Raw genomic sequence first — 12,697 nt, 5'->3', positions numbered from 1 at the left:
TTGCTGAGTATTACTGGAACAGTATCAATGTCCAGTTTTTCTAAGTTTGTGAAATAGTTCAGTTGTGCGCAGTGGGAAGAAGCATGTTGGCATTTTTCCTCTCAGTTATGATTTAGAAAAGAATATTATGAACCTTGAAAGTAATCAAAATGCTTTTTAATTCAAGAGAAAACACAAATTCATGAAAGAAAATCTGTTCTGGGAAATACTTCCCAAGATTTTTATGTTTTTTTGTTTTTTTTTTCCTTAACACTCAAAAACCAAAAGTCTTTCCAAAAGGAATTAACTTTACTAGGGTTATTTTTTGGTCATGTATTTTTAACCTAGTGCTGTTTACCTCTTTTAAAGGGAGGGGGCTGTAAAGCACCTGTTCAGAGTAAAGCAAAGAGTACCACTTCCCATAACAGTTTGCTTTGGAAATGTACACAAGGCACCGTTCTCTCGACTTTGCCACTACAAAGCCACAGCTGCTCATTTCTGGTATGCTGTTGTTTCTCCTTTCTCTGACCTCAGCTTTTCACAAGCTGTAAATGAAAAATCTCAAAAGACAAACACAGACTGTCACAATAAATTCTGGCATATCTTCTTCTGACTTTTGTTTTAAAATGTTTGTCTAGGGTCTGGTTTGAGGGCAGGATACCTATCAAGATCACTCCTACCTTGTCTACCTCACCTGCTTGCACTTCCCTCCAGTTTTACAGCACCAGTACCTCCCTACTTCCTCGTGGTGGAAGCTGTGGTGGCGTTGTCCTCTCCTCCCCAGCCAGTCACAGCCACCCTGTTCAGGATGCTCTGGCAGAGCAAAGCTGCCCTGCCTGCAGAAGGCTGTCCATGCTCTCTGCCCACCACCAAATCAGGGTTTCCAATTCCTGGATGACACGTACAGAAAAGTTCGGCTTGATGGGTGACTGTTTCCCATCAAGAAGGGGGACAGTAGCAGAGTAATGGGCACCTACACAATTTCAATTGGGTCTGTCACCAGCCGCAGGAACAACGTTTCACTCCATGGCCAGAGAGAAGGGGAATAGCCATCAGAGGACTAAACATTTGTGTATTTTGGCACAGAAGATTTCCAGAGCTGAAAGCATAGTGATGGACTGGTTTTCTGGGGATGGAGAGAGAAAAGAACAGAGAGAATTTCCTGTCTTAGAAGAGACGATATACGGTTTTATGGGAGTATCTGGATTCCCTCATTTGTTAAATCAAAATTGGGTGTAACTCAGGGACATATATTACAGAAATTGCCAAAGGTAAAGGTGGACTGCCTTTTAAATGTTTTACACCTATCTATGTACATTACTTACAATTTCAAACCCTCAATAAATAAACAACAGAATATTTCTATGGTTCTCACTTTTTGTTGTTTTTCCTGGCACTTCCTCAGAGTCTGACATAAATTTCAGCCTTTGTTTTAGAAACAAGGCTCTATTTCTCATGGTTAAAGAGAAAAAGATGAAAAGGTTAAGCTTAAAGTCAAAATATGGAAGCCAAGCCAAACGAATCCAGCATTTATCTTCATCTCACAGCTCATTTTTCTAAGCCTATCCTGCAGTTTGGGGAGCTGATCCAATATTTTCAATGTCGTAGTTGTCAAGAATGGTATATGAAGTACACAAGGAAAGTAAGCCCTAAGCACGTTGGCTTTCTCTGTTGAGGTTGTGTCTGCCAGGACAGGAAGGTTTTAGAAAGAAAATCATAGTATGGTGTGGATAGATATATGCTGTGTGACTGCTTTTTTGCCTTGCCTCACCTCTGTCTTTTACAGCTCATTAATAATAAACCTGGTATTTTTTAGAGTTTTCTAGTTTTTCTACACACATGGGTGTTCTTTAAGTTCAAGAAAATTCAGGTAATGGAGTGGAACTGCTCAGCATGAGCAATTAGCATACACTAATTCTCCTTTAACTCTTTCCTTCTCCACTAGGGCACATTTGCAATGACAGTGCTAAGCAACATGAGTTTAGTGTATCACCTACAGATTTTAACATTTATGCAGTCATTAATATATGTGTATAGTTACTTGGAATAACCAGGAATTAGAGATAAAATATAGCAGGTACCTCACCAATCTCCAGTTTTCTTTTGAATAATTATTCCAAGAAGCACCATATGGTGGCCTCTCAGCCAGCAGGTCCTGGCCTGCAACTGATAGACTCCTGTGGCACCAGCAAGTTGTGGCTGGAGTCCCTCTGAACAGCGTCACTTTACTGCCTTTGGTGGCAGTGGTTTATACAGGGGGCCCCAAACATTTTTATCATAGAACCATAGAATCGTCTACGTTGGAAAAGACCTTCAAGATCATCAAGTCCAACCGTAAACCTGACCTACCAAGTCCCACCACTAAACCATGTCCATTAGTGCCACTGGTGGACTGCTCTTACTCCTCTTGATTTAACTGTGAAACCCATCACCAAGCTTGTAAGTGAAAATACTGCTGCTGAAGGCAAAATTTGCCCATTCAAGCGACATCTAGATGTTTTACAAAAATGAAAAAAATATTTTATGCTTTACTGAAGAAAGTGTGATCACAAAAGCTGGCAAGTCCTGGGAACCTGGTAATGCTTTGTGAATACACCCAGCATGCGTTTGTAAGGATCTGGAACTGACTTGCACTGATGCATCTTTCCTGGGGGCAACAGCCATGTGAAAACATTTAAACATCAGGAATGAGATGGAAATGCATTAACATTCATCCTGATTATTTTCCAACTTGGAACATCTAATATGCCTTATTACACAATATCCAGTTCTGGTGTCTAAAGAAAAGGAATTGTGCTTTTATATCAGGAACCAAGAATCAGCATTTGTGCCATGTTGCATATGATCATACTGCAAGATGAGTCTCTCTGAATTAAAACCACTTAAGAACAAGGGTAACGCATACTTCCATTATATTATGTTACTTTGAACAAAAACATTGGGGCATTCCTCAGAAGTCTTTACATATAAGTAACTTCCTTAGTAGGTTAGTGATGAAATTCATCAAAAAGATAGAAAAAAAATCTGAAGGCAGTTCCCCTTGTCCCTCTCCAGGTACATTCTTGTGGTGAAAACAAACTATGAATATCTCCAAATGAGAGAAGTGCTCAGAGTGCAGGTACCCAAAGGCTTGTAATTTACCAGCATGCTCCTGTGATTAAGCAGCATGTCCATTAATTTAAGCAATATTAGATGTCTCCTTTTTGGCACAAGTGGCTGTACAATTGTCCTATGTTATGAGTTACTTTAGATACTGTTTTCTGCTGCTTTGCATATTGCCAAAACAAAAATGTTATACCTGTTTCATTTAAAATTATTGGTTCAGGCTTACACCCAGGCTTCAAACCAGTTTGGAGGAGTTAGGAGAATTAAGCCGTCACTTCATTCCTTTGTATTTTGAAATTCAATTTTAATACATTTGTCAATGTACATACTTAATAAGTTTTTAGTATGGTGATTCTGAGTAATCTCCTCTCGGAATAGTATTTTCCTAAATTATGTGGTACATGATAAATTATTTTAAACAGTTTTGTATAAATCCAACAGCTGAGTGGAGTTTGAGGCCTCTGTAAATGATGCCTTTATATTACTTTGCATACTAATTACTGTATTAACTGTGACAGTGTTGTTGTCCATACTACTTTAGACTGCAGGGAGGTTATAATTCAGTTTTAATTGTTTAAAACCATTCTTTGCTATACCAATGACAGGAGTGCTTGTTTTCATTTAGTATGTTGTATTTTGGAATGCACAAATAATTTATTTAAATAAAGGTATATACAAATATGATGAGGGAAAAACTCTACAGAATTCAGTACAATGGCTGCATGCACTGGGAATGACACTATGATTCGCTTCAGAGGAGTGGAGTATGAACTGAAAACTAGGAAAAGTTTTGACGGTGTGCTGAAAATCCCATCACCACATCGAAGGGTCTTCAAACCTGTAACATATTATGAATAGAAACCTATTAAACACATTTTAAAGTCCCTTCTGGGAAATCCAAAGTTAGAACTACTTAAAATTTTCATTTTAATAATAGTACCAATAAGGAATACTCATTCACATTTGCAGCTGAAGACTCCCATCAAAACAAAGCAATCTTGGGTGGCCAAAATCTAGAAAACTATGATATGGTGAAATACAAACATATTTTTAAGAGAGATTTTTAGATTTTAATCAGGAGTAAATGGTTTTCAAAGAGAATTCACTAAGGCAAACAAAATCATGTCATGCTGTTAGCACCCTCAAACAAAACCAAAGTATCTATCCTAAAACCATCCTAAAATATTATCGTCATATTCTGTTGCTCAACATCAAACATTTGAAATATATGAAAGGGGTCCTGAGTGCAGGATTTGATCTAGAGGTCCTCTGCTTGCAAATAGCTGTTCTGGCTATGTAGAAAGATGTCCAGCAAGTGGGAGAACATGGAGAGAGACTTGGAGAAGTGGATTTGCCATAATTTTTGCTATCTAAAAGTTGGGTGTCTAGTCTTAAGATCCAGTCTGTCTCCACAGTCACTGGAGAGACACTGGCACCTTGAGAGGGCTACTAATCCTGCTTGTTTGGGGATGGAATGGCTCATTTTGGAGATAGTCATCTCTCCAGTTGACTGCAAAGGGAGCCTAGACAGCTACTTCGCACTAGACACTTAACTTTCAAAGAGGCAGTATTAGAGGGGATGCATAGTGTTATTGAGAATTGGAAATTTTGTCATGACTCCATAGGATACACAAGATCAGAAAGACATCCCCTCATACTTTTGCTATAAAAACTTACTTATACTCAGGTCAAGGTGCTTCCTTTTTTTAATTCCTAAACTTCCTAATTTCCACCTGGTTTCCATAAGAATCTCTCTAAACTTTCTTTGGGTGCTCAGACATACACCCAGACTGCAAAATGCTATGGGGCATATTTTAGTCGGGGAAAGTGAAGGGTTGAACTCAGCCAGCCAGGCTGAATACAGTTAAGCTGTTTCTTAACACCTCAATGTTCAGTTTCAGGGATCGCATGAAATGTGTCTTCTGCTGCTGACTCACTGACTGGAAATTACATCTGCACCATAACTGGCTGTGTATAAATATTTCTAAAACATGTACTTCATTAATTTAAGTTCGGAATAATAACAGCCTGCCTTTAATTCATTTAGCCTAGAAGCCTCCAGGAGGAATGTTTATGCAACCACACTGTACTTGGGCAAATTTGATGTGTGTCCACCCCTGCGGGGCTCCTCTAACTTAACCCCCCGAGCTGTCCAACCCATTGGACAATTTTCACCAAGTCAGAGAGAGGTACAGATATCTTGGAGATAGTAAGTTCCTGATATGCCATCAAACACAGGACTGTACAGAAATAAGATATATCCTCACATGGGGGGGAAAGCTGGAGCAGGGTTCAGAATCCATGTTGGCTTTTATCCTAGAAAACATATCCATAGGAAACTAGACATCATTGTTCCCAGTACTCACATAATTGTCATCGACGAATGACAAACACCATGTTTTTTTCTCAGTTTAAAGTGCTGTTACAGGGGGGTATGAGATAAAAATCTGTTTCTCATCAATTCTTGATCTTAAATGCATACTAGTTTGTTAGTCTGCTCATGAGTCTTAGCTCCCTGGCGTGTTATAAATAGCATTATTGAAACAATAACAACCATAAAGTTCTGTTGTGAAGGAGGGAAAATTGCAGAGAGTATTAGACTTTGTACTACCCTCTGTGTTGCCTCAAATTCATGGCAGCGGAAATTTCCCATTATATGAGGATTCTGCCTTATCGTTACAAAATACAAAATAGCCTCAAACATTTCACTGCACTCCATGCAGTTTTTTTATATAAGCATCTGCAGAGAAAACCATTTCCCAACAGCTGTGGTTAGTCATCAAACCCAAGTCAACGTTTTCCCTATGCATAGAACTGTGAGTCTCATGGACAACCCACTGATGGCAGTCAAAATTTTGGTCACCTCTCAGTGACAAGATCATGCCCAAAAGTTCACTGCTACAAACTATTCCAGTCAAGTATTCGACTAGTTTAATCTAGCCTTGCTCAACTGATGAAAATACAGAGATTGTAGACTCCTGAGATGACTACTGCATAAAACATTTATTTCTGCAGCAGAAGTATTATCAGCAAGCATCAGACTTTCGGTAAAGGCTTAATCTGAGCTTATTCATGCTTTCCTGTGACTAAAACTAAGGTTTTCTTTCACAAGCCCAAAAAAAAAAAAAAAAGTATTTTATTTTTTCAGCATAGGCAAAAGGAAATAAAATTTTCACAGCTGCGTAAATTGTAGTCACCAATATAGTATCTTACTTTACAGCTAATGTGTCATTCCCTACCTAGAAAAATATAGTACATACCTTTGAAATCCCACTGTTGCTTGAAACACTACTGTTCTTTTAAATCAAGTGCAATTAGGAATATGAAGGCCTTTTTTTTTCACTTTGCAAAACATTAGGTACAAAAGTAGTGTGAAATAGAAAGATCAATCACAGCCTTGTATTTGTGTATAAGTTAATATATCTGCATACTCACCACTCACACATCTTTAAAGCAAAAATGTAAACCCATTTGAGTAGCAAATGAATAAATATATGCCATCTTTGGGGATCCAGTATGTAAATGAATCACCATCAGGCATCAATGTACAATTCTGTAATTTCTATTGCAATAAAGCCCAGTAAGGGGTAACTTTTATGGGAATGCTTCTCTCCCTTCAGACAGCCAGTATTGCCTGTTCCCAAAAGAGGAAAATAACGAGCTTGGACTTTATCATATCTGGTATGGCATTACTTGCATTCATAAGATGGCTCTAGCTCTTAAAAACAAAGGATTTAGTTATGCTTATCCAGCTGTTGGTGGCAAGCGTTTTCTCCCTGTGAATCATGTTTATTGATAATGGACAAAACTATTATATGCAAGTGAAAAATGAAAGCCACCACAAAATATCTTCACACATACCTGGATCTAGGAATATTTTCTGTGCTTTCCCTCAACAAGAGGTCTGAGATCAGTGTCTCTGGGCTTGATCTCTTTCCATACCTAAGGAAAGAGGAAAAAAAGGTATGTTTGTATATTTCAGCATTTAAAAATGAAAACTAAGTAGAGAACCATCAGGCAAATCTCAGAAAAACTCAATAGAGATGCTATAAAGGAAACTTCACAGCAAGTATTTTAACTTAACTTGACTTAGTCATGTCAGAAAATGTTCGTTCTTCAGTATTTCTTTCAATATATTTTTTCCATTATCATGTTATATGATAGTACTGAGAAACTCTGAATATTTATTGATTCAATCCCTGCTCCTGGATATTCTAGGACCTTGCACCTTACTGATGTGAGCGTGAAGAAAGGGGAAGAAAACTATGACACGACCTCCAAGCACGTCATTTTTGCCTACAAACCCGGTTCCATCATCTCATAAACTTTATCATTGTTTTAGATGCTATTCATTCATCGGAAATTACATAAATGAGGAGTCAATTTATCTATTTTGTGAATAGTAAACAAAACTCAGATAAGCCATAGTATATAAAGAATTGGCCAAGATTTTTTAAAGGCAGCTAATACATTTGGGGATGCCTACCACATACCACATTAAGTCGTAAAAACTAAGCTAACCAAGGCAATAACCACTCTTGAACTATGTGCCTATGGGAGAGAAAACTCTCCGAACCAGAATTTGCTTAAATGAGATATCACCTGCAACCTATGTCCTACACCTACACAATGGCTGTCCTTCTATTTGTTTTTTTGTTTGTTTGTTTGTTTTAATCATGGATATTTTATCATACATTGCTCAACAGATAAAATACTGCAATTCCAGGTTCTAGCAAGGAATTTGCTCTCTTTTTCTCAGAAAACAGAAGCAACACTGAGCAGCCAGCTTGACAGACACTTCATCACTATAAGGATTCATTAGCTTAACAGTGATAACTGTAAGCAAACGCTCCCTTGGTTGGAAAGAATTAAGATCACGGTTTGTAACTTGTGTATGTAATTAGTCTGAATCACAAAGTACATTAACAGATAATAGCTTTGTGAACGCCACTTGAGTGAAATTCTGGTTCCAGAGAAGTCAAAGGTGTAATTAAGGACTTAGATTTTATCCATGGCTATCAAGTCGTTTCTCCAATGGCTCGATCTAGATTTTTGAGGAAAAAACTTCCCAATATAAACTATATTTTAAAAGTTAGCAGTGGAAACGTACCTCACTTAACCATTTTATTACTCTTTGTATTCTTGCCTCACCGTAATCATTTTAGTGCCTCCCATGTCCCCCCGAAAGACAAAGTATAAGTTTCAGATTTTTAAAGTAAATTTCTTAATCTAAACTGACCGAAAGAAGGTAAAATGCTGTTACAATATTGCAATCAAGAATAATGCTGAATAAAATGCCTTGCACTCCATCACCACAAAGGGATTTCTTTCCTTCTAGTACCCTACTTCAATTAATATGGACGCAACCTGGGCTTCAACTGAGGGGGAATCTAATTTGCCATTGTTTTTAAAACATTATTTAACAAATCCAACAACTTGCTCCAGCAGCTTATGCTTGGGCAAAATATCTATTAATCTCTCAGAAAGTTTTCTCTGATTAAGAAATGGGTAGCAACCCTCAGAAGACCAGAGATTTGGTCAAATATTGAAGAAGACTCAGTTGCGAAGAACTACTACTGCCTTTTATATGAGTCCCTTTAGTATGGCAAGAGTAGTGCTGCTACCTGTGCAGGACAGACCCACGTTGTCCTCACACAAAGCAGCACACGAGGTGACACTTGGCTGCGACCAACTGGAGTGCTCATGGAGCAGCCGTTCCTCCCGAGCCTCCAGTCTGCCCTGTAATTTTGCCACTGGGAAACGACCATGCTACAGCCATAATAAAAAAAAGGTCGTGAACAGCCCTGAAAGCAATGCCTTGATGCAGAAGTTGATCTCTTCTTGTTGAAGCAGATGCCTCCGGAGATCTTCGCTCCAGCTGCTTTGTGCTTGCTCCTTGTCAACCCTGCACAGCTCCGAGATAATATGAACACAGAAAGCCAGGCCTTCACTTGGCATCTGGGGAACACTTTTATCAAGTATCTTCTGTTTTAGGAGAATCAGACTCAAAGCTTTGAAAACACCTGGTCAGGTTTATGCTCAGCTCAGGATCTGCTCCCTTCCACATTAAAGGTGTTGACATGAAGTGGGGGCATCAGTACTGCCGGAGTCAGACACATTTTCAGATATTCCCTGCCTTGCCTATGGTTCAGGCTGTTTCCAGCAGGAGTGGCCTTACTGTTTTGCTACAACACAGAGGAGATGCAAGAACAAGCTATGGGGGACATGAAGGGAAGAGGGCCTGTTGGTGACAGGGTGTAGAGGTAGTACCAAGCAGCAGGAGAAATTATTCAAGGAAAGGTGTGCTCTGAAGAAAGCCCCCTCAACAGTGCAGCAGAGGGGTATGTGGCAAGGACATTTTTTTAGGACAGAGGTGGGATTAATCCAAAGACACATGGACATCTGCAGGGCTGCAGGAGTCTGTGCGGGTCACCCTAGGCTCTCCTTACCAACAGCGAAGATCTTGCACCTAGGGAACAACGGATCTCATTCAGGACTGAAAGAGGCCTGGTCACTTGCGGGCTACAAGTACCTATTTCCCTCAACTGTCCTCAAAGGGATATAAAGCTGATGTGCCCAGATGTCTAAAGCCAAGTGAGATGGATGTGAATGAGAAGGACCCTAAAGGAGAGAGGGAGCAAAGCAGACACACAGGCAAGGGCTAAAGACAAGAAGAGAAAGATGGTTTGGAAGGAGCTTCATGGAAGCTGGAGTGAAGACCCTGTGGGCCACGGCTGCTCACAGGGAATGACACTCAAACGCTGTTGTTAGGCCAGAAGCAGCAGTCAGGAGGATGTGCCAGAAGGTTATTCATAATCACATGCACATCAAAGAAGACTAGACAGATGAAGCTGAAGAGAGCAAAAAAAAAAAAAGCATCAATCTCATCCTTTCCCAGCGCACTCTCACTGCTTCATCTCACCAGCTCTATCTACTCAGCTCTCGGCTCACCTGTCCTCAGGAGGAGCAGAGCCAGCCCCCAGGACCCTCCATTTCCCCTTGTTACAGGGCTCCCAAGTGGCACCAAGCACAAAAGGTAGAGCCAAAGAAGCTTTAATAAAAAAGTAAGCTTTGAGCACATCTGAAACAGACTGAATGAATCAAATTTTTAGATCCATTCAAAATGCTTATAAAACTATTGATTCCTTTTGCAAGTGACTGTCACTGCCAAAACAGTGAACCCCCAGGAGCTGTCACTTTATTTCTGTGCTGTTAATTCACCACAGAACAGAAAGAACACACTTTTGTTTGTTTGTTTGCTTAAGCTAAGCTATCTAGCAACTTTAAAACATGTACCATGAAGTTGGTGATTTTAGCTGTCAGTGTTCTTCTAATTCCAGGTCAATTCCGTTCCCCTTAAATATGAAACGGGGGCAAGGGAGTAAGGAGGAGGAAATATTGGTTGAACCTGAACAATAGAATTGAAATTCTGAATTGTTTCATCCATCAGCAACAACTCTTTGGTTCACTTCAGAACCCAAACACACCCATGAGACTGAAATCAGTCTCAGTCTCCGAGCTGCAGACTTGCACCCCAGGCATGAGAAAAGAAAGCTGCACAGTCAAAATTAAAGCAAATGCACAGTGGCGGATGAATATAGAAGGGGGGTTGGTTTGTTTGCTTTTGTTTGCTCTTTAATGCGACCTGGTTTTAGACAGAAGCCACCTTTCAAATCAGAAACAAAAGAAATAAGGGAAGAGATGTGAACCCAGCCTGGAGATCCCACCGCACGCAAGGGAAAAGGGCAGCAGGGGCAGAAGTTGAAGAGCAGATTATTTTAGTAGCTATCTAGACAAAAAGTTATGAGAACAGAGACTAATGCACAGAAGCATGCCGCACACATGAGCTGGTTGTGAATATTGCTTTAAAAGTCCAGGATCGAAGAGCTGCTGTTCTGTCAGCCTCTTCATCTGTGTTATGGCATTAGCACACTGGCAGACAATGTCATGGGTTTGCTGGGAAAGCTCTCAGCTACACGATAGCCTCCCTTCTAATTTAATTCCTCAGACTGCTATGGGGACAAATGAAAGCCTAATTATAGATCTCTCATCTGTTTTTGGTATTAAGCAAATAAATAAATGCACCAAAGCTCTCCTGGGTCACACACTGTTCAGGGACCTTAGGGGACGTTTCTATTAATCAGTCTAAACTGGACAGACGCTCCCAAAGAAAATGATTTTATAGCATAAGTTTCACTTTTTTCAGACTGAACATTCACTACCACTGTATGCAGCGCAGTCATCCTCAGAAACCCAGCTCAGAGCAAGGCAGCTTTGGGTCACACTCACTCCTCTTTCAGCTTGGGCATGGGTTCTTGTTTGTGGTCTTGAGAGAGTTTTTGTTAGGACGAACGGGCTTTTTGGCACTCGCTGCTGTATTAAGTAGCTGACAAACTATAAAGCGTCTGAACTACTACAACTCCTCAGCAAGGACGGAGGGGAACTTTTTTCCCAGCAAAATCTTCACTAGAGACAGCGGCAGCAACAGAAGCGCGAAACTGCTCCTCCTGCCCTACCTCACCCTCCCTGGGGTGAGTTTCATTTTCCCTCAGTTTTGGGGGGCTCTCCGCATGCACGCTGCCCTGCGGACATGGACACCCTGCCCTTTCTGCCAACTTGGATGGTGGAAATCCACCTCCAGTCCCAGGACTCGCACTCTTCAGAGGGTGCACGACCCCTGCATCTTTCCCTGCCGGTGGTTCCCCCTCACCCCGAAGGAAGCAGGGCGAGACCCCCGGCTCCGAGGGGACACCCCACATCCCTCCCTTCCACCTCGCCGAGGAGAAGGGCCCCGGCACCTACCTCTGCCTGGTGATGAGGTTGATGTAGTGCCTCAGTGCCGAGTAGTATCTGGCCATGTCCTCTGCGGGGGCGTCCTCGCCGGGGCTGTCCGGTTTGGAGGGGTACGCTTCTGCCAGCGTCCCCAGGCAGACGAGCAGCGACAGGGCGAAAGTCAGCACCGACACCCACAGCCTCATGGTGCCCTGCATCTGCACGCCGTGGGGGGAGAGCCGCCGTCAGCGCCCGCCCCGACGGCGGAGCAGCGCGGACGACCCCTCGGCGCCGAGCCCCGCGACCCCCGTCCCCATCCCCGTCCCCATCCCCATGCCCATGTCCCATGTCCCATCGCCATGCCCGTGTCCCCCCCGTCGCGGTACTCACGGTGGCGGCTGCAGCGGAGGGAGCGGCTCCGGGCGAGGCGAGGCGCTTGTGCCCGTGGGTCGGGGCTCCCGAGTGCGGGGCTCCGCGCCTCGCCGGGCTGTTTTAAGGCTTCCCTGGCAGGCAGGAGGGGCCTCGGGCGACCACGTCTCGGTAGTCCCGGCCCCCTTCTATCCCCCCCCCCCTTTCCCCCAAACCTCCGCCCGCGCCCTGCCCCGGGAGGGCCCCGCCCGGCGGCACCGAGGGGGCGGCCGCCTCCGCCGCCCCGGCAGGGAGGGAGGGGGAAAAAAAAGGCAAGGAAGTATGTGAGGAGGTTTATAAGAAGGGTTGGAGAGTCCAGAAATGCCACATCGGTGCCACAGTCTCATGCCTACTAAATAGATCAGTCTTGAGGGTCACCTGCTGCAGCAGTGAAGTTGTACCTCAGTGCTCGCTCTGCCCGGGTGGTCCCATA

At 42.3% G+C, this 12,697-nt stretch overlaps 1 protein-coding gene across 1 annotated transcript; it reads right to left on the bottom strand.

The window, feature by feature from the left end:
- Positions 1 to 3,633: 3,633 nt before the first annotated feature.
- On the bottom strand, positions 3,634 to 12,405 carry NPY (neuropeptide Y). Its single transcript, XM_040549110.1, has 4 exons — positions 12,247 to 12,405; positions 11,887 to 12,074; positions 6,946 to 7,026; positions 3,634 to 3,922 (listed from the first exon to the last, which is right to left on the bottom strand). The coding sequence occupies exons 2-4, from the start codon at positions 12,072 to 12,074 to the stop codon at positions 3,898 to 3,900; spliced, it is 294 nt and encodes a 97-aa protein (XP_040405044.1). The 5' UTR covers positions 12,247 to 12,405; the 3' UTR covers positions 3,634 to 3,897.
- Positions 12,406 to 12,697: the final 292 nt, after the last annotated feature.

The sequence above is a fragment of the Cygnus olor genome, chromosome 2 (genome assembly GCF_009769625.2).
Source record: "Cygnus olor isolate bCygOlo1 chromosome 2, bCygOlo1.pri.v2, whole genome shotgun sequence".
Classification (NCBI taxonomy): domain Eukaryota; kingdom Metazoa; phylum Chordata; class Aves; order Anseriformes; family Anatidae; genus Cygnus; species Cygnus olor.
Note: the sequence above shows the minus strand (reverse complement) of the source record. Positions and strands in the feature narration are given on the sequence as shown.